Source organism: Brachypodium distachyon, chromosome 4 (assembly GCF_000005505.3).
Source record: "Brachypodium distachyon strain Bd21 chromosome 4, Brachypodium_distachyon_v3.0, whole genome shotgun sequence".
In the NCBI taxonomy this organism is placed as follows: domain Eukaryota; kingdom Viridiplantae; phylum Streptophyta; class Magnoliopsida; order Poales; family Poaceae; genus Brachypodium; species Brachypodium distachyon.
In genome coordinates this window covers 4485448-4506366 of record NC_016134.3, presented here as the reverse complement: position 1 = coordinate 4506366, position 20919 = coordinate 4485448, and the positions used below count along the sequence as shown (strand labels likewise).

At 48.0% G+C, this 20919-nt stretch overlaps 3 protein-coding genes across 6 annotated transcripts; 2 read left to right on the top strand and 1 right to left on the bottom strand.

Annotated features, from left to right (window-relative positions):
- Positions 1–5900: 5900 nt before the first annotated feature.
- On the top strand, positions 5901–6859 carry LOC100833507 (alpha-amylase/trypsin inhibitor). The gene has a single exon (XM_010238886.3). The coding sequence runs from the start codon at positions 5979–5981 to the stop codon at positions 6660–6662; it is 684 nt and encodes a 227-aa protein (XP_010237188.1). The 5' UTR covers positions 5901–5978; the 3' UTR covers positions 6663–6859.
- Positions 6860–10577: 3718 nt separating this feature from the next.
- Positions 10578–19815, bottom strand: LOC100838815 (protein P21-like). 3 transcript variants are annotated; one of them, XM_024462704.1, is made up of 4 exons: positions 18570–19815; positions 18261–18429; positions 11657–11691; positions 10578–11360 (listed from the first exon to the last, which is right to left on the bottom strand). In XM_024462704.1, the coding sequence occupies exons 1-4, from the start codon at positions 18904–18906 to the stop codon at positions 10699–10701; spliced, it is 1203 nt and encodes a 400-aa protein (XP_024318472.1). In that variant the 5' UTR covers positions 18907–19815; the 3' UTR covers positions 10578–10698. The 3 variants fall into 3 exon arrangements, with proteins under 3 accessions (XP_024318472.1, XP_024318473.1, XP_024318474.1); XM_024462705.1 differs by having other exon boundaries at positions 18261–18417; XM_024462706.1 differs by lacking the exon at positions 11657–11691 and having other exon boundaries at positions 18261–18417; positions 18570–18712.
- LOC104584851 lies at positions 14299–20327 on the top strand. 2 transcript variants are annotated; one of them, XM_010240612.3, is made up of 2 exons: positions 14299–17378; positions 19859–20327. In XM_010240612.3, exon 1 carries the CDS (start codon positions 15183–15185, stop codon positions 17373–17375), a length of 2193 nt encoding a protein of 730 aa, XP_010238914.2. In that variant the 5' UTR covers positions 14299–15182; the 3' UTR covers positions 17376–17378; positions 19859–20327. The 2 variants fall into 2 exon arrangements, with proteins under 2 accessions (XP_010238914.2, XP_014757644.1); XM_014902158.2 differs by lacking the exon at positions 19859–20327 and adding an exon at positions 18489–18680 and having other exon boundaries at positions 15168–17378.
- The last annotated feature ends 592 nt before the right edge of the window (positions 20328–20919 follow it).

Genomic DNA, 20919 nt, shown 5'->3' with positions numbered 1-20919 from the left:
TCGACCGACAAAATAATCTTCCCGTTTTTCCCCTCTGCAAGTTAATGAGATATATTCAAGCCAGCCAGAGTCTACGCACATACTTGTGGTCTCACCGAGATCATGGAATTCCATGGCGTTGAGAAAATTGATTTGTTGGAATTCCATGGCGTTGAGAAAATTGATTTTTTTTTCTTCTTCTTCTAGCTTTATACTCCATACGTACGTGTAGTCTGTCAAGTTGTGCGGCGTGGAGGACCTGGAGGTGAACAAGTCTTATGTAGAGGGCGGTCAAGTCAAGAAGAAAACTAACCTCCTTGCAAATGAAAATTAAAGATAAGCTAACCAGCTCGATCAAGAAGCAAGCAAGCACGCGCGCACATGGAAGTCAATCTTGCATGTGGAAATAATTCCACAGGTTGGTCCGATCCAAGCGATTTTCATGAAGAAGAGTTATAGACCTAGCTACCGCTTGAGCTAAACTGAAGCAAAAACATAGTCTCTAGTGATTACCAAGAACTTCGTGAGGTCAATGGAACACGGGTGTCAACATTTTATTAATGAAATACAATACCGGCCGGCTCTATATCCTTTCTCTTACGGATGAACGAATCATACTTTTCCACTGTAGAATTCTAAGCTGCTGAGTGCTGGCAACGGTTCGAGATCTAGTCTTTTTCCGTCCTGCTGGGCAGTACCGAGGAAAGGAGTAAGCAAAAGCAGCTCCTACCTGTTTGGATTTTTTTTCCTGTCTCAAAGACCTAAATATGGACTCGTCAGTTCAAAATTAATAGACAGCATCCCTACTAACATCGCCCTAAATCTAGCTACATTTCCAACTCAGTGCGGAAAATTTAAAAACAGAACATATTCATCATGCCAAGGGGATCAACAGTCATAGCCAACTCATCAATTGAACATAAAGACTTTGTAACCCCTGCTTGGTCTTTTGTCATTTATGAAACCATTATTTCAGTCGATGGTTCCATTATCAATTTGCTAAATTGCAGGGCCATGTGGCATGAGTGATATATTGCAGAGTGCTTATGTGCTTTCTGCGCAAAAATTACACAAATTTCAAACCAAATAAAAGGCCGTGATTAACTCGAATAAGCACTTATAATTCTTTCAGGAAGACTTCCCCATCTACCATGGGGGCCATTCTCACACTGTGGGGGCGCCCGGATTGGATGCCCGTGGGCGACTCGAATATTCGCGAGTGGTGGGGCTCCATTTCGGTTCCTCACGAGGTCCAGAAGGACTTCGGTACCGCGGTCACCCTGGTTTTTTGGTCTATCTGGAGGCACCAGAATGATGTGGTTTTTAGCGGCACTTCTCCATCCTGCTGGTGCATTCTCAACCATGTCCTCCAGGAGGCCGTCCGGTGGGAGCAAACCCATCTGTGTACGAGAAATTTTGTCTTGTCTGGCCTTAGGACGAGTGGGTTGCTTGTAGTAGTGTAGAGTTTTTTGTTTGTTTGTGCCACTTGTGGCGTTGTAACCATTTTAACGGCGTTGTACTGGCCGTCTGGTCCTTTCTTTTATAATAGATGATGTAACCGGTTGGTTGCATTCTGGAAAGAAAAAAAGGAAGGCTTCCCCGTCATTTGGAAGGAGTATACACATTCTTTATTCCTTAAAGGGCTTAGCTGCTGTCATACACAGCCGACGCCCTACCAATCTACCATGTGGTGTCTGCCCTTTGCACGTCAGACATGAAGGAGATAATCACGCATTCACGCACTGGAATATATGGCTGGCTACTCGTCCTGTATCGACGAGAGAGGGTTGTCCGGCGTCGGCGACTCATAGCGATGCCGTGCGGAGTTGCCTTCATTGGCAGCAGCACGCAGTGGTGAGTTGGGTCCAACTATGGGAAACTGGTCAAGACAGTTTGTTGAGCGACGGTTGTGCAGACAACCAGCATCCATGGGCCTAATGAGAAGACACAATCAGATTATTAATTTGCCCTTAGCAATCGTGAACTACTAAAAATGTTTTGGGATTGGTGCCAATTTTGTTTGGAAAGTATAGAAGCACTCCTCTAATCTGTTTTGGCCCAAGATTTAAAAAAAAAATTCACGTACCCCGTGCTCGGCTAACGAGTGTCTAGCGTGATCAGTCTTGGGGTCAAGTCCATAGCAGCCGGGAACACGGGACGCAGGGGCATTTCTCGATCCGGAAACTTCGATCCGAATCGTGGATCGGGGTCGAGGTCCGGAACGCGACTCCTCGATCCCAAATCAACGACGCCAGGAAATAAGGCCCAGGAATCAAGCAAGCAATGTAATTAGGGAAGAGTAGCAATTTAGGCCTGTTCTCTAATCATAGCTAGCCCGTTTTCTAATCATAGATGGAAACAAGCAATCTAATTAGGAAACTAGCAATCACGGCCCGTTTCTAATCATGGCTAAAATCAAGTAACGTAATTAGGCAAGCAATTAATTAAGGCCCGATTCGTTCCCGATTAACTGTCCGGAATCGTCTGAATCGCGTCCCCCCGGACGAACGACCGATCCATAGATGTATACCCCGTTCCATCCCTGGTTTTGGCCACCAGCGAATCCCGTCCCTCGACCTCTTCGACCCGGAAACACGGCAACTATGGTCAAGTCTGGCACAACTTGTTGCCACATATCGCGGCCCGAAGCACCCAAGTGGACTTCCTTCCAACAGTGCCCGGGGGTAAAGAAGCGGATTCGTGATGTACCTAGTATCACGAGGAATTAGATTGCTTCCTGTTACCTCCCATCCCTATGTACCTAGTATAGATGTGTAATGCAATTGAAAATGAAAGGAAGATCGACTCTGGCCTCTTTTTATTCATTGAGCGGCTGAGGTGGGTGGAAGAAGAGAGGTTGATGACCAGAGGACGTTTTGGTGCTGGAGCCTGGAGTTTTGACCGCAGAACGTGCACCCCTATCGTCAGTCGCTCGACATCAATCGGAATTTCTGTGCACAGATGCACGTATACATGCATGCAGACGTCTCTTCTTCCTCCTTTTTCTGCAAGGCCAGGAATCAATATCTTGTGGACCGTGGATTTGTCAAGTGATCTGCTGTCCGGCGGCCGTGATGTGATGGGTGCCGGATAACACGGAGAGATCGATCTTCAGACTGGCCTGGCCGCCGCGCGCTAGCTAGCGTGCATGCAGACAATCTTCCACTTTGGTTATCGTCTCTTGATTCTTCTTGATCGTGTATTCCGTCGCCTTCTTCTGCAAAGAAATAATTAAAGTACGCCAGCCAGTGTATAGTCGTACGTGCATGTATATATTAGTCTCACGGACCATGGAATTCCACGTACGGCGCTGAGAAAATTGGTTTATTTTTTTCCCTTCGTCGACTATAGGAGTATATAGCTTCCATACGCCGTACGTAGTGTGCTTTCATGGTGACTCCTCGATGCCCACACGTTAATTAATTTGGTTTCGGCAGCGACCAACCACGACGCGGCTTAATTGCCCCGGAGGCCACGGCAGCTTCTCCTTGGTCCAGCACCAAGCCTCCCCTCCCTAGGAAGACGAGGAGAGGCGCTTCTTGGTGCTCGTGTACCGTGTAACGTGCCAAATGGTCAGGCGGCCCAGAAGATGCCTGGCCCATCTCCTAACTTATACCCTCAGCGACAATTTCTTAATTTTCCCAGACCAGAAGACGCAGCCCCAGGGCCAATTCTGAATCCAGCCCAGCCCACAAACAAGGGAAGAAGCTCAGCCCAGCCTAGCTCTCCGCCCTTGGTCCTGATTTTTCTTCCACCTTCGACAGACAGCCGACATACATGGATGCCTCAGCATGCATGCCGAGACACGTACAGGTCGCGCGCGGCGGCTGGGTGCAGCTAGCACGCACGCACGTACTCCTATGTACACATGCATGCCACGTAACGTCGTCTTCCACACGCGTTGGCCTAATATAATTCCTTCGTCGTCTCCCTCCTTTTAATTTCCACAAGGCCAGGAATCAATATCTCTTGTCGACTCCTAATTTCTCGTGGATTTGTCAAGTGATCTGCTGTCCGTGATGTGATGGATGCCGGATAACACGGAGAGATCTCACTCTGGCCGATCGAGTGTGCATGCATGCATATGCATGCAGCTGGCCTAACGTCTTCCGCTTTGGGTTTCTTCTTTCGCCGACTAAATCTTCCATCTTCCTCTTCTCTGCAAACTACTGTAATGAAATTAATTCAAACTTTTTCACAAGCACCAGAATTTGAACCCTAATTAATGGATGAAGTCATGCATCCACAACTCCACCACCACACTAAGAGAGTAAGAGATGTTTCTCTTTCCAAGAAGTTATGATAGACGTTGATTCTTCTCGTGGATTTCTTATTTTTTTTATCGGCTTATTCTGCATATAAATAAATACGCCACCCGGTGTGTATAGTCTACGTGCAGTCTCAATGATCATGGAATTCCTATGCGTTGAGAAAACTGATTTGTTTTTTCCCCTTCTTTTTTTAGCTATATACTAGTACTCCATACGCCGTACGTAGTGTGCTTGATGGCGACTCGTCGATTTGATGATCTGGTGTCTGTCAGGTCGTACGGACGGCTTGGAGGTGAACAAGTCTTATGAAGAGGGCGGTCAAGTCTAGAAGAAAGCTAAACAACACAAGAAAACAAGCAAAGCACGCGCGCGCGCGCACATGGAAGTCAACCTTGCATGTGGAAATATTCCACAGGTTTGGTCCAAGTGATTTTTCATGAAGATCTCAGTTAAAGAGTATGGTGGTGAGGATCGAGACCTATCGCTTCATGCTAAACTGAAGCAAAAACAGTACTCTCTACTGATTAGTTCACTAGCTAATCTAAATGATGAGTAACTAAACCAAAATCTTCTTGCTGTCCCCCCCATTGATCAGTTCAAAATAGTCACCTAGCATGCAATTGAGACAAGTATCTACTAACACTGCCCTCATACTAGTTACATATCCAACGTGGTGCGGAAAATTTAAAACCCGTACCTAACATACTATTCATAACGCGAAGGGGTCAAGCTAGAGTCACATAGCCAACTCTTCATCGACTGAACATAAATGTTTTACACCCTAAGATCAAATAACTGAAATCCGTAATTTCAGTCGATGCACACATTCTTGGTAAAATTCATAAAGAGCCTGTAAAGAACAATTGCGGGCATAATCCATGTCAAACATAGTAATCAGCATGCAACTCAAAAATTCATCGCAAGCTAATTAAAAAAAAAGATCATCTCATCGCAAGAGACAAACCCTTGACCACAAGGGATGTGGCAAATGTTAGTCGAGAGGTTCATCGATCATCGGCGCATCGCGTGTACTGCCATCTCTGGTGATCCGTCATAGCACTGGATCGTGACGATTTCCGAGCTCTGCCAGGTAGGGACCAATAAAGAACAAGGTAAATTCTTGGATTCACAAAATGTAACGGCCGCGACACTATGGAAACACTCTGTGTTAGATGGAAATAGATTTCCATACGACCGTGCATCGAGGCCACAAAGGATGTCTCAAATTTGACTAAATTTGAATGCATGTATACATTAAATCATGTCTAAATACATTTAAATTTTGACAAACTTGATACATCTTTCGTTGGACGGAGGGTGTATGAAAATATCGTAATCATAAACCATGGTACAAGGTAGTCCAAATTTGTACTCATCGTTACCCAGATTTTTATTTTGGAAACCGCCGTTACCCAGATGAAATATACTCTCTCTTTTTTGGCCCAAACGAGTAAATCATCTCTAATGGCCCAGTATAATTCCCTGGTTGACGATTCCACGGCCCGCCACTGTTAATTCAAGATCGTGTATGGCATGCATGCATGTATGCTGCCAAATGCGACCGTGGAAAAATAAGTAGCCAGCTACTAACTTGGACACCCAACCAAATCCTATCACCCTCCACGGCTGCTATAAATACTTCCCAGCCCCAGCCCCAAAAATTCACACACACCATCGTACTACAAGTCATTCGAGAAGAAATTAGCCATAGCAGCAGCAGCAGCATCCATGGCGTCCTCTGCTCGTGTGATCCTCATCCCTCTCCTCGCCGTCCTCCTCTCCGCCTTCTTCTCCGACGCTGCCACAATCACCGTCGTAAACAAGTGCAGCTACACGGTGTGGCCGGGCGCGCTCCCGGGCGGCGGCCGGCGCCTGGACCCAGGCCAGTCCTGGGCATTCACCATGCCGCCCGGCACCGCGGGCGCCCGCGTGTGGCCGCGCACCGGCTGCACCTTCGACAGCAACGGCCGCGGCCGCTGCATCACGGGCGACTGCGGCGGCGCGCTCGACTGCGCCGTGTCCGGGGAGCAGCCGACGACGCTGGCCGAGTACACGCTGGGCCAGGGCAACAACAAGGACTTCTTCGACCTGTCCGTCATCGACGGCTTCAACGTGCCCATGAGCTTCGAGCCCCTCGGCGGAGGATGCCGAGGGGCCAGCTGCGCCGTGGACATCACGGCGCAGTGCCTGCAGGAGCTGAAGGTGGCCGGGGGATGCGCCAGCGCCTGCGGCAAGTTCGGCGGCGACACCTACTGCTGCAGGGGACAGTTCGAGCACAACTGCCCGCCCACGGACTACTCCAGGTTCTTCAAGGGGAAGTGCCCCGACGCCTACAGCTACGCCAAGGATGACCAGACCAGCACCTTCACTTGCCCTGCCGGGACCAACTACCAGATCGTCATGTGCCCTTAATTGAGTGCATTCATGCATGCATGCTTAGTAATTCTATGAAATATTTGCTTAATTACGTAGATAAATAAGTCATATGTACTACTCAATAAGGAAGTACACTTTCTACTCTGTTATGAGAGACGATCATATATATTACCCTGTAATATGTACTCTCCAACAAATAAAGAATTACTAATAAACATTTGAATTGCCATAGATGTGTCACATGGCTCATTTTGAAGCGTGTTGCTAATTAATAAGTTAGTTCATTTTCTAAGCTAACCACGGCTTCCTCCGTCTTTAGAGCATGTCCAGCAGAGCCCCCAAACAGGGCCCCTATATCCTAATTTGGGGGCTTGAGGCCAAGAACTTGGTTCAACAGGGGCCATAAAACAAGCCCCAAAATTTTGGGAGGCCTCCAAATTAGCACCAGAGCCCTCATCCCTACGGACCAAGTAGGGGCTCACTATCCTCCCGATTCCTTCTCCCCCCCCCCCCCACCCCCTTCTCTCTCTCTCTCCTCTCTCCCGATTCCTTCCTTGCCCAGAGCTGCCGCTGCTTGTCTCCTCCCCATCCCGCCGCCATATGCCGTTGGCGCCGCCGCCGCTCGTCTCCTCCTCCCTATCCCGGCGCCGCTGCTCGTCTCCTCCCCACCCCGGCGCTGCCGCTCTTCTCCTCCTCCCGGCTGCCTCCTTCCTATCCTGCCGCCGTCGCTCATCTCCTCCCGGCCGCCTGCTTCGCATCCCAACGCCACCGCCGCTCTCCTCCTCCCATGGCCGCAGCCATCTCCTTATGTGATTTGGTGTTTTTTTTTTCTCAAATTGGATATAAAATGATGAATTGGAGTGATGAGTGTTGAAATTGGCTAAACAAATGATGAATTAATTTGGATGCTTTATGATGAATTTGGATTATTTGTGGTGAGTTTCAGATGAATTGAGGTGAATTTGGATGAAATTGTTTGAATAGGAAGAAATAGGGGCTATGATTTAGGGTTTCTTGCTGGAGACGATTGCAATTTTTGAGCCCCTGTTTATCAGGGCCGGCCTCTACTTGCAATTTTAGGGACTCAGTTTAGGGACTCAGTTTAGGGACTATTGCTAGACATGCTCTTGTACCATGCATGGTTTGTTAGAAACACAAAGTGCGACTTAGATACATACAATTTAATTAGAAATAAGTTGATTGCTCAACCGTCAGACTTGGTTTATGTATTAAGATTCTCAACGAACGATGGAGAGAGAAGAGTGATCGTGATTTTTTTTTTGAGAAACAAAAGAGTGATCGTGATGTAACCCTTCTTTGAGTTCAATATAAAATCCTTTATCCGCAAAAAAACAATACTGGTAATTGGGGCGGTCCAATAGTTGGGTGGGCCAGTTGTACATACCTGAAGCAACTTAATGGGCCGGGTATAAGTGGGCTCGTAAAATTTAGCCTAACTTAAAACCCTAAACGCGTCCTGCCGTGCCCGTGCGCCGCTCGGAAAAGAAGAAAAACTAAACGTGTGCGTCTTAAATTACCCGGCGACTTGAGCGGGCGGAGGGATGGAGTCGTCGTTGGGTGTTGTCGATGACGGAGGATTCGCGACAACAAGGCGGCGGCGGCCAAGCGAGGATGTGGACTACTATGAAGACGAGCATGAGAGGGAAAGGGCAAGAAGAAGAGATTCACAGCGGCGGAGGCGCCAGGAAGAAGAAGAATTGGCACGCCGCCTGCTGCGCGAGTTTGAAGAGGAAGAAGAGAAGATAATCGACACGGCCTCCGCGACCGCCATGGAGGCCCTGCACGTCCCGGCCGTCGGCGAGGCGAGGGAGCAGGACTGCGCGGTGTGTCTGGACGAACTATTCGACGACGGCGGCGGCGGTGGCATGAAGAAGAAGCTCCGGATGATGCCCTGCTCCCACTCCTTCCACGAGCGCTGCATCTTCCGCTGGCTGCGCCTTAACCGTCGCTGCCCGACCTGCCGCTTTGAGATTGCCGCCTCTGGAACAGGGCAGAGACGACGCAGGTTCTATCGCGATCTGCAGCTCATGCAGACACTAGTAGCGAACAGTCCTGATTAATTATAACCCAATGCATTCATCCACATAGATTTTCTTGTTGCTCGAGCTGGGATATTGGTCTCTTCAGTTCAGGCTCAGGCTCTGAGCATACGCAATTAATTTGGTCTTCAGAATTTCCATGTTGTTTGAGAACATATCCTTACAGCATTTTTTGTAGATTGTGATTCAAATTCGGTCTTCTGCTTAACTTGTACATTTGTTGTTTACGCTTGTAAGATGATCGAATTACATCTGAGCGGATTACTATTACTGGTTTCAACCAGCGATATATCTTCCACTACTGGCTACGCCTTAAGGGCATCTCCAAGGGTGAGGTCTCATTCGTCCTCCCCATTTGTCCATTTAGAGAATGTTTAGACAAATGGGGGTGAAGAAAATATCATGTTGCCCAATGGTATCATTTGTCTTTCTAATGAGTTTTGACATGTGAGACAAAAAAACAAATGGACAAGTTTTGCACAAATGGGGCTCTCTATTTTCTATCCAAATTTAGAGAAGAAATGAGGGATATGGACATCTTTTGAATAAATGAGGATTCCCGTTGGATCGTATATTTGTTCAGAAACCTTCAAATGAACAAATGGGGGTGGCCTTGGAGATGGGCTAACCGCCGTTGTCCGATCTGCCGCTTTGCCATAGCCTCTGCCTCTCGAAAGGGGCAACTGCGATGGCTGTATCAGTCTGCGGTGAGGCCATTACCAGCACGCATCTTTCCACGGGTCGCCGGCTACGCACAACACAAAATTAATCATCTTTCCACGTACGAATCATTGATAAAGGAACACGAATTAAGTTGCCTGAATTGTGTGTAACTTTTTTCTTAATGTTTTGCCATTTCCAAAATAATCTTTTGACCTGCAAGCACGTATTGCTTGCACCAATGGCTACATTGGCTATAAGGTTGGCCAGCATCGCCGCATGCAATTTTTTAAGATTTTTCTGAAACCTGGTCTATTTCAATATGTTTCGTGTGATTCTTCAGGCTAGGAGGTGACAATGGTCTTTTCTTCCCGAGACGCCTCCTTCCCCTCTCCGCCTGATTTGAGCACGTACAGAAAGTCATAAAACACAAATCGATCAGGCATTGCATGCCGAGGTGGAAAAACACGAGGGGTCTATACTCGATACAGGAGAATCAGTGAACCACAGCTGGTAAACGCTTGTCGCAAAAATAGGGTAATTATTTTCCTTTTTTTGTAAACTTTCTACTTCGGTGTGTTCCCACCATCTAACTTTTGTAAATATTGCCTAAAACCTCTCCTGTATATGCAGTAGCGGAGTTAGAACAAAAGTTTAGGATGGGGCCAGTGGGATTTTGTTGGATTTTTCCTCTATAAGAGAATGTCTTTTTGACCTTTTATGCATTGTGTATAAAACATCTATATACCTGAGACTAGATTTTTAGGGTGGGGCATGCCCCATTTTCCAGTGATTCTTTCACGATTTTGTGGAGAAAACCTGCAGGGAAACGACAGAGAAAGGCCACTGCACAAAAGCTCGGCCTTTTCCCTCCTTGGGTAGCCGGCCTGCTGGGCCGGATGTTCTCACCTTCTCTTTCCTTTTTTCCATTGGGCGGAGGGCTTTCAATGGTTGTTGTGCTCAGGCGGCCTGTCGACAAAAGGGGCTCTCCCTTCGGCCCAATAAATTGCCAGGGACCTGCTTCGGACTACCTGACACGACGCCTAACTTAGGCGGCCTAAGCGGGCCGCGGCCTGATTAACGTGTTGTGGGCCGAGAACAAGCCTGATCGGGAGACGTTTGGTGCCGATCGGACGAAGGGGAGACGCTCGCGAGCACTCAATCGGACGGAGGAGCTTCATCTTCTTCCTTGGTACAAGACGGCGTACGTCGCTCGGTCAAAAAGGTCGCATTAAAAAAAAAGGCTTTTCCGTTACTCATGAATTAATATGCGCGCGAGGTACAAACAACAAATTATTCATTAAATTATGTAATCATTTCGGTGCACTATAACTTAAGCCGGGCGGCCTAAATCAGGGGCAGAAGGTGATCTGGTAATTGGTCCCGGCGGCGCAGGTGAAGGTGCTGCTCTTATCATCAAACGCATAACTATATGCATCAGGGCAGAGCCCCTTGAAGAACCTCGAATAATCCGACGGCTGGCATTTCGCCGGCCCGGACTGGCAGCAGTAGCGGTCCGTGTTGAACTTGAGGCACGCGCTGGCGCAGCCCCCGTCCACCTTCAGCTCCGGCGGGCACCGCGCGTTGATGTCGGCGGCGCAGCTGATGGCGTGGCACCCGGACCCGGCGGCGGGCGCGAAGCTGACTGGCACGTTGAAGCCGTCGACGAGGGAGACGTCGTAGAAGTCGCGGCTGCCGGATCCGGACCCGAGCGTGAACTCCGCCAGCGTCGCCGGGGGCTTGCCGCCCGCGGTGCAGGCCAGCTTGCCGCCGCAGTCGCCCGTCTTGCAGGACCCGCGGGCGCTGGCGTCGAAGGTGCAGCCGGTTCGTGCCCAGATCCGGACCGCGGGTGTCCCGGCGGCCACGTCCAGGGTCGTCGTTCTGCCCGGGTCGAGGCGGACGCCGCCGCCGACGGGGATGGAGGCTGGCCAGACAGTGTAGGAGCACTTGTTGGTGATGGTGAATCTGGCCGCGTCCACGGCGCAGCCCGCCGCCAGGGCTGCGATCAGCATTGCTGCAAGGATTGAAGCTGATGATGCCATGGTGATGTGATCGTTAAGTTGTTGGATCGATCTGTGCTATGGATGGGTCAGCGAAGAATGCGGTTTGGGTGGGCATTTATAGGCTGGTTATACCTGCAACATTTAATTCTATGGATATCTATACTAGTGCTAAAAATGTGATAACATTAATTCTAATAAGTTCATATTATGCATTTATACCCGTAAAAAAATATTATGCATTTAATTGCTTTGCTTGTTTTGCTATATTGCATAATATTGTTGCTGATATAAAAGAGATAAGTAAAACCTGTAATTTGCACGTTTTTAAAGGACACCAAGCACCTGTAATTAAAATCAAACATATTACAAGGATGTCATCGTAGAATTTCTTGATAGATTATATTCACAAATCTATATATCAAAACAGTTATGTAAACATATAAAATACTACTCCTTCCGTCCCGAAGTAACTGACTTGGATTTCTATAGATTTTATAAAAAAAAAACCGAGTACAATCTTCGTTCTATCTGTTTGAAGATCTCAATCTTGGAGTGGAAATGAGGCTTCCAAAATGTTTCACGCTCATATCACAAATTATTTCTGTACGTAGAAACGTAACTGAACATTGAACCAACTTATGGTTCATGTCCTCCTGTTCTCGGCGTGTTGCCAATAGAATTTTTCTTCAGGGAAATGCCAACAGAATATTGCAATTTCGTACGATGCTTCATCCTTCTATCCATATACTTCATCCGTCTCATATTAAGTGTCGAAATATTACATATATTTAGACATTTTTTAAGACATAGATACATTCATATTTATGGGATGGAGGGAGTAGAAGGAAAAGTGCCAGGAATTTCATTTAAATGCCAAGACGTTAATTCATTGGGAACCTGACGTACAGGAAGATTCTTTGTAGAAGGAAGGTGATGACGCTCCTCCGTCCGATCAAGCGCTCGCACGCGTCTCCCCTTTGTCCGATCGGCACAACGTCCTGACCTCGTTTTTTTTTTCCTGACCAGGTTTGTTCTCGGCCCACAACATCTCAACGAGGCCGAGGCCGAGGCCAGGTACTCCGAAGTCCGAACCGAAGCTAGCCCGAATCGAAGCTAGCCCTCGGCAAGGCATTGGGCCGAAGGGAGAGCCCCTTCACCTGGCTCACCAATGGAAAAGGAAAGAAAAAGGAAAGAGAAGGTGAGAGCAGAAGGCCCAACAGTCTCAAAATAGTCGGAGAGGTTCCTCGTAAAAAAAAAAAGTCGGAGAGGGGAAGAAGGCGTCTGAGGAAGAAATACCTTTTCCTCTCAAAAAAGAGCGAGAAGAAATACCTTTGAGTTTTATACAGAACAAGCGTCACATAGTCTTAAAGAGGCAGACGAAACATATGGAAATAGACCAGGTTTCAGAAACTCTCCGGCAAAAGTTGCATGATATTCTGCCGGCCAACCTTAGCCAATATACGTACCCATTGGGGCAATACGTCAAGTACTTGCAGGTCAAAATGTTAGACATAATTTAGGCAACTCCATGTTCCTTTATTAAAATGATTTGTGGAAAGATGATCAATTTTGTGTTGTCTAAATTTAGAATACAAATGCAACTCATGCAAATGTGGGCGTCAGCTAGTGATTCCAAAATTCCTCCATAGCCTTATCACATATTTCCTCCGATCCATAAAAAGTGTCGTTCACGTGGTACAAAATTTGTACTAACTTAGTATAAAATGGGCGACATTTTTTATGGATCGGCCTCCTATACGACTGGGCCTAGGCTAGGCCCTTATCGGCTTCGGCCAGGCCCAGGCCGTATTATTTAAAAAAAAATTAAACGCGTGTTATTTTCAAAAAATGTTTAAAAAATTCGTATTACTTTAAAAAAAAATTAGCAACTTGTGTTGAGACAGCGTATGGGTGAAGTTAGGGGGTGAAGTGAACCTTGTTTGGTCCAAGTACCAGAAATAAACCAGCCCGGCCCAGCTGGTGTAAAATATAGCCCGGGCCAACTCCAGTTTTTTGGATGAAACCGATTAATTAAACAGTAAGCTTTCGCACGAGTGAAACCCTAGCCGCCGTTGGAGAAAAATCTCGTTTCCATCTTCGTCGGTTCCCCTCGCCTCCAATAGCCTATTGGCCATCAAGAGGTGAGGGGAACCACGGATCAACATCTGGCATCGTTTTAGTACCTTCTTTGTAAGGTTTTTGTGTCCTTGGCGGCGGCACGCCTTGACGGTGGAGGCGACGATGTGCGGATTAATAGTCTCCCAGCTCCATCCTCGTTCTGACGTGGCTATCATAGTCTACTCCATGGAGCTTTGGGATCTCACGGCTCGTAATTTCGTGATTTTGGACATCTTCCTTATTGGTTCGGCGATGATTCAATGGTTCGACAACCCGTCTTGCGAGGGGTGTGTCCCCGGTCATAATGGCGTTCAACGTTATTAAGTTCTCACCCGCTGGGGTGGACGGCTCATGCGGCTCAGTAAAACCTATAAGGTTAGTCCAGCTTATGCAGGTTTGGTCTTCTACTGTTTCGTCACCAGAGATTTGGAGAAATATCAAGATGCGATTGGCGCAGCTAGAGAAGTTGGCTTCGAAGATTTTCGATGTAACTTTCGGTTTATCTGAAATCTTTGATGTCATTTTATATTTTTCGATCAGTTGCACTACATTCTTTGAATAAATAAAGTCAGATGATTGTTCTAAAAAAAAATCAGCTTTCGCTCAAACAAAAAAGTAGCCAGCTGTCAGCAGCTTACGTTTCTAACGACCAACAGCCGTACGTGTGATGTAACTTGGAGACTCCATAAACTTGCCATAGGCATGTTGATTTGGAGGCAGAACTCTGACGTACGGCTGCGTGGCTGATGTGTCAGCCACCATCACGGCAGCAGCCATACGTCAGGCGATCTATTTCCGTTGATTTGAGTAGTCCGATGCAGCAGGACCAAGAAAAAGATGAGACTAGAATGCAGCAGCATCAATTTATCTCGTCCTAGAGGAACTATGGCTAATCCTGAAGCAAATGCTTCATTACAGGGCGTCAGAGGGCACCCCGGAAAGATAAAAAGGTAAAGTTGTCTAAGAAGTAAGAACTACAGGAACTAGGGACAATTGGAAGCAAAGAAGATTCCATGAGACGGATGGGCTGCACGCAAAGTATTTCCGCAGCGTATACCCGGTGGCACTCCTGATCTCAGAAAAGGAACATGCAGGGAAGCTCGCAATGTAGATTTTGTCACCGTAATAAGACAATTAGACATCTGTTTTTCGAATAACAACATGCTCGCGCAACATGATTGATCATACAGGTTGCGACAAATCAATACCAGACACGATATGTTTGGCACCTAGTTGTGGGGTTTAGATAATACTCTGTCTCACTTATTCTGGTCGGGCAGCTGTGTTGTGTAGAAATGATACTGCTATTGCAAAGCACACTAGTTACATATACTTGGTGTCTTTTTTTTTGGAAAATATACTTGCTGTCCTGGTCTATGCTTCAGTGACAAGCGGACAAAGAGGTTATCAATCGTGTGCTCCGGTAGAGTTGGTGGTGTTGATTTTCATTTTCTCTTTAGATTTTTCTGATACTTGGGTGATAGATGTTTTTCTGAGACTGCGGGCAACCCTTTATGCAGATGTTGCCCGCTGCCGTGTGTTGGTCTTGTACGGACTTAGGAACAGTCCTGCATGTGACGTTAAGAATCAAACATAAAAGCTCTCTTTAAGAAAGAAGAAAATGAACCGAGCTGCTGGCTAAGGCTAACAAACTAGTACTCGAAAATCCAAAGTTTCTGTTCCCGCCCGGACGCCGGTGTCACAATCAGATTCAGATGATGGAGCAGAAGTTTTCTGTCCGGAACGCGACCGACGCGGCGACGGCGTGGGCGGCCACCCCGGTGGGCATCCTTGTCCGCGTGGAGGTGCTGGTCACGGTGAGCTGCACCCTGCTGGCCACGCTGGTCTTCTTCGGCTCCGGCCGCCGCACAAGCCGCAGCGCCGCCTTCCGGTTCCTGGTGTGGCTGGTGCTGATGCTGTGCTACCCGGCGGTGTCATACACCATCGGGCTCATCCAGTCGGGGTCTTTCCGCAACGACCTGGTGGTGGTGTGGGCCTGCTTCCTGCTGGGCTGCGCCGACGGCATCTTCGCGTGCAGCGTGGACGACTCCGACCAGCAGTCCCGCACCGTGCTCAACCAGGCCACGCAGGTCATCTACGTGCTCCTCCTCTTGCTCTCCTACATCGGCTCCCTGCCGCTGCAGCTCAAGGTCCTGCTCCTGCTGCTCTGGGTGCTTAACCTCGCCAAGCTGGGGATGCGCCTCTGGAGCCTCCTGACAGCCGGCCGTGATCGCGTCCTCACCGCCGACAACTGGCTCATCTCCAACTACATGGCCCACGACTATGTCAGAAGCGTCAGCGACTTCGACCCGGAGACCATGAGGGGATACCGCTACGTGGTCGCCGGCCACAAGGACGTGGAGGAAGGCTGCGCGGAGTACAAGCTGGAGCTCACGGACGACCTAGTCACGGTGGAGAGGCTATGGCAGCACGACGGGTATGCTGGGAGCCTGCTGACACAGAAGAACAAGCCTTCCTCCTCCTCAAGCAAGCTCAAGGACCTGTGCCTGTCATTTGCTCTGTTCAAGCTGCTCAGGCGACGCCTCGGCGGGAGCAACAGCCCGATGATCCACGAGCGTGACGATATCAGGACGCTCGTCTTCGCCCGAAACGGCCTCGCTGGCGGTGACGACCACGAAAGGATGTTCCGGGTGATCGAGACGGAGTTGGGCTTCCTCTTCGACTTCTTCTACGCACGTTACCCATCGCCAAAGCAGTCCCTGATCCCAGAGACCGCCATATTCGTGGCCTCCATGGCGCTCAGCCTCTCCACGCTCTTCTGCCCAGCAATGCTGCGCTACCATAACCCCAAGCCAGGCAGCAGCGGCGGCGGCATGAGCTTTGTCACCACAAGCATCGACATCTGGCTGGCTAGATTCGTCATCGCCTTGTTCCTCATCCTGGAGCTCTACCAGTACATGTCGCTGGTGTTGTCGGACTGGCACAAGGTGAAGATGCTATGCAGGTACGTGCGCAAGCCTTCGTGGCAGGGACACCCTCTAATGGAGAGGCTCCTGTGGCTCATGTGCCGGGCAACGCTGACCACCAGGTATTGGAGTCACTCAGTGGGGCAGTACTCCCTCCTCCATGCATGCCTTAAGAGTAACCGCTCCTGCATCCTGGCACGCATGCCGCTGCACAAATGGATCAAGGGTGTCCTGACAGGGATGAAGACGGTGTCTCGCCGGAGCCTGCCTGTCACAGTGAAGCGAGCCATCCACCGGCTGCTCCGGTCAGAGTGGCTGTCCAATCTCAAGTACGGAGACCGGACGCTGCAGAGGAACAACATGCTGCAGAACTTCGATTGGTCTACCTCCAGGTACCCATATGGTGCAGTGGGCAGCATCCTTGTCTGGCACATCGCCACCGCCATTTGCGGCGCCAAGCAGCTGGAAGCTGCCGCTGATCATCGCCCGTCTACTGACAGCAGCAGCACCGACAGCCACGAGGTGGCCACCACACTGTCCAACTACTGCACCTACCTGCTGTACCAGGCGCCGGAGCTGGTGACGGACAAGATCTACGACGCGCGGTTACTTATGGAAGCCCTGCAGAACAAAATACAGAGATTCCTTAAGCACAAAGGTTGCCGTTACAAGGACGATATGTTCGACCAGTTGTCCCGGTTCCAGTCCGGCGAACTAGATGGTGGGTACGAAAAGACCATCCTGGCCGACGGCATAAAGCTCAGCTACCAAATATTTGACGAGATGCCTGACGAGGCGATGCGGTGGAATGTGCTATCCGAGATGTGGGTGGAGCTGCTGCTGAGCGTTGCGCCCTCGGATAACGTGACCGCTCATATCAAGAAGCTGGCCACCGGAGGTGAACTCGTCACCCAGCTTTGGGCTTTGTTGACGCACGGGGGATTGATTGACAAGCCAAAGAAACCAAACTACAGCTCATGAAAGGTATGTACTACTTATCCCGTACGTGAATTTAATGTTAAGTTTAAGCAAATCGTGCGATCTAGGTTTTCAATTCTTGAGTTGCGTACTGGAACTCTCTTTTTTAAAAGGTCGGTAGATATTTTTCAGGTGCATATTGTCTGTCGGTAGCCTGTAACACAACACGTGCAATCACTCTCACAGATAAGAACACCAGTACTGTCATATGGAGCTATGGTTGTACGCACTTGCCACTTGTGCTCCTACCTGATCAGTAGCACGCCTTTATTCGGCGTGCGATCGACGTATAGCTTCTTGTAGTCTCGCCCGAAGTGGCACTAGTGTCGGAAGCCCTTGGCTCTAGCATGGCCACCATTACCACCCCATTGCAGGGAAGGCCACTGCTGCCACCATTATAGTGCAAGCCAGCAAGGGCATCATGCCGGTCTCTGTTTGGTGGGCATCGACCCAAAGGTCGCCGTTTGTAATACTAATGTAGGAAAGAGGTAGGCATGCACCATCTGGTTGCTTGTTATAGAGAAAAATATCAGAACAATCGCAAGAATGGACCTAAATCCTCTAAAAACATGATTGAGAAAATTCAGATTTTTTTTTTCATGGACTCCCCTGGTAGGTTGCTGCTTGTGCCTATACAACTAAATAAATTAGCAAGTCCGCCTTATGCTGCCGGCAAGAACCAAGCTGGATTGTTGCAATTGCGTGGCAACCACAATTCACATGGAAATTGTGTGCGTTTGACCGTTCTAATTAACAGCTTGACAAACAAGGAATTAACTACCCAACTAGTAGGACTGCAGCTTCTTGTAACTAAAGGATCAGGGGCACACCTGCTGTTGTGTGGCGACATTGGAGTGATGAAAAGAAACGGTAAATGAGCTTACTTACAGGTAGGATGGGCATCCAGAGCAAGTTGATGAGGCATGGACTTTTGTTGATCCCACATGTCCGAAGGTGGATGTAAGCATGTCCCTGCCCTCGTTGATGACGAGAGCGGGGAGCTGCGGAGCGTGCACAACACCTCGGCAACAAGCTTTTACATCTTCTGCAGGTTTATCTGAGTGGATCAGAACGTGAAACAACTCACGAGCAATTTATCGAACACCTCTTATGCAGACCTTGACAGGGCATGTAGGGGACACTTTATAGCAAGTAAAAATCAGGCATGGGAGGAGAGAGCACGAAGGAGGAGGATACCTGATGGCTGCTCGGTGACGATCACCATAGCGCTCGTGGCGGCCACCTGGCGGTGGATCTCGAGGGGCTTGCAGAACGGGTGGCAATGGTGGTGGCGGCGCCCAGGCAGGCAAACGCCGAGGAAGACGACGGCGAACTCAGGCAGTTGCGGGGGAGGAGGAGCAGTAGGTCGCCCTTGCCAACACCGAGACGCCGGAGCCCAGCCACTGCTCGTTGGGAGAGGATCTCCACCTCGCCGTAGGTGTGGACGACCCCGCTGGGAGACGCAGGAAGCAGTAGCCCTACATGGTGAGGAAGCTTGGACCGGAACACCATCACCGCGGCGGTAGCCCGACATGGTGAGGACACATCAGGGAGACTCCGCCGCTGCCCGGCGACAGAGCCCATGGACCTCGCCCGCCGGCCGACTCGATCGATCTGGGCCGGGATTTCGTTGCTTCTTCTCTTCGTGCGTGCGTAACTGTAATTCCATTATGGCTGGAAAATAGATTTTCCGAAAGAAAATTAGGCCCGTTTGGAACAAAGGTATTTTATAGGAAATTTTGTAGGAAATTTTCATATGATGCCATTTGGATTGTAAGATTGGTACTTACAATTCCTATAGGAATGCTTCCTTTTCTTCATGTTTTGGAGGATTCAAAACATTTGGTCAAACCTCATGTTTTCATTTCCCTGTAAAATTCCCGTGAAACATCCAAACAGCTTATTGTACGATTCCTGTGTTTCAGATTCCTGTAGAAATCTACGGAACATGACATCCAATTATTACAATTTTTATATTCCTCTGTTTTTCATATCATGTGTTCCAAACCGGGCGCATCTTGGCTCATAATATACATGAACATCCGCTACTTGTCCATGCTGGACCACACTTCATCTTATCATTGTTTAGGTGTTCTTGTTTGAGTTTATAACATATATTCGACTGAGTTACTTACGTCATGTTGGACATAGAGACAGAGTCCATGTCGTGTTGGGCGCCGTCAGTAAATTTGATATTTTCTGCCTTTCCATTATTCTCTACCGTGTGTCTTGCTCGATTTTTTGGTGTGCCACTTTCAGTACTAGTAGTAAGAACTGAAAGTATAGCTGATTCAGAATGTCATATGACCCACACTAAAAACTTTCCAAGGATGGGGACTTTTGTGATGTTATTATTGTGCTTCCATTTTGATCTTTAAAGAAACACTATTATGTTATGGAAGTAAGTTTTATAGTTTTCTCACTTTCGTGTGTGCAAATTGCAATCCCCTTGTTGAGCTGATGTTTCACTGTCACCTGCACTGCAGGTACACAAGTTGCAAGTGAATGTTTGGTTGAACTTGGAGAAGAAAAACAACGTTAATTTGGAAGTTTTCACAAAAACAACTGCCAATACCTCCTATCCTGCATAACGTTTTCGGCGAGTTTAGTTATTTATATACTCCTTCCGTCCCATATTAAGTGATTTTCTATTACATGTATCTAGACGCTTTTCAGGCATAGATACAATCATATTTGGACAAATTTGAGTCACTTAATATGGGACGGAGGGAGTATGTTTGAGTGAGCAGAGAGTGTTCTTTTTCATGCTTTTATCCGTTTCAGGCCGTACGAGCATTTTCTTTATTTGTTCCAGTATTGGAGTATCTTGTGTGTATTACATCAGGCAAAGATGCTTTGCTTCTTCTGTGTTGTAATTTTTGTGATACTTTGTTTGAATCCTAATGCTCCTTGGAGTGTCGTCTACAATCTCATCTAAGGACAGTTTATGAGACCTTTTTTTACGAGCTAGGAGCTGTTTGTGAGAGCTCCGTGGCCCATCATGAATCTTTTTCCACAACGAATCTCATTTACTGATGTGAAATTTCCTCTATGGTATCCCGACGTTATAGTTCATTCTAATTTGCTCCTTAATTATTCGCACACATTTAAAAGCAGACCGTAACGTGGGCTTGGGTGCAGGCCCAAATGTGGAAAGATTGGCCTCAATTATAACTAAGCAATGGTGCTTTGAGACTCATGGAATAAAGTTAGTTGAAAAGCGCAGGAGCACTTGTCACTACTTATTCGGTCTTTCAAAGTTCTCAATGAATTTATCATTAGAGATTTGGCAGAAGATCAACCCATTTTTATTACGGTTTTGCTATTTCTAGGGAGACTGAGAAATTATTATTTCTAAGTTAAATCTAATAGCTGTCTGACGCAATCACTGAGATTCGTGCAAAATTTATGCAAGTACAAAGGATTAAATTAAAAATCCCAATCAGATGGCTATAATTGTCGAGTGAGATTTCTAAGTCGGCTGGAAAGTAGATATTCTATTTTTATTAATAAATTTTTTTAGAGTAAAATACACCACAAGTCCATG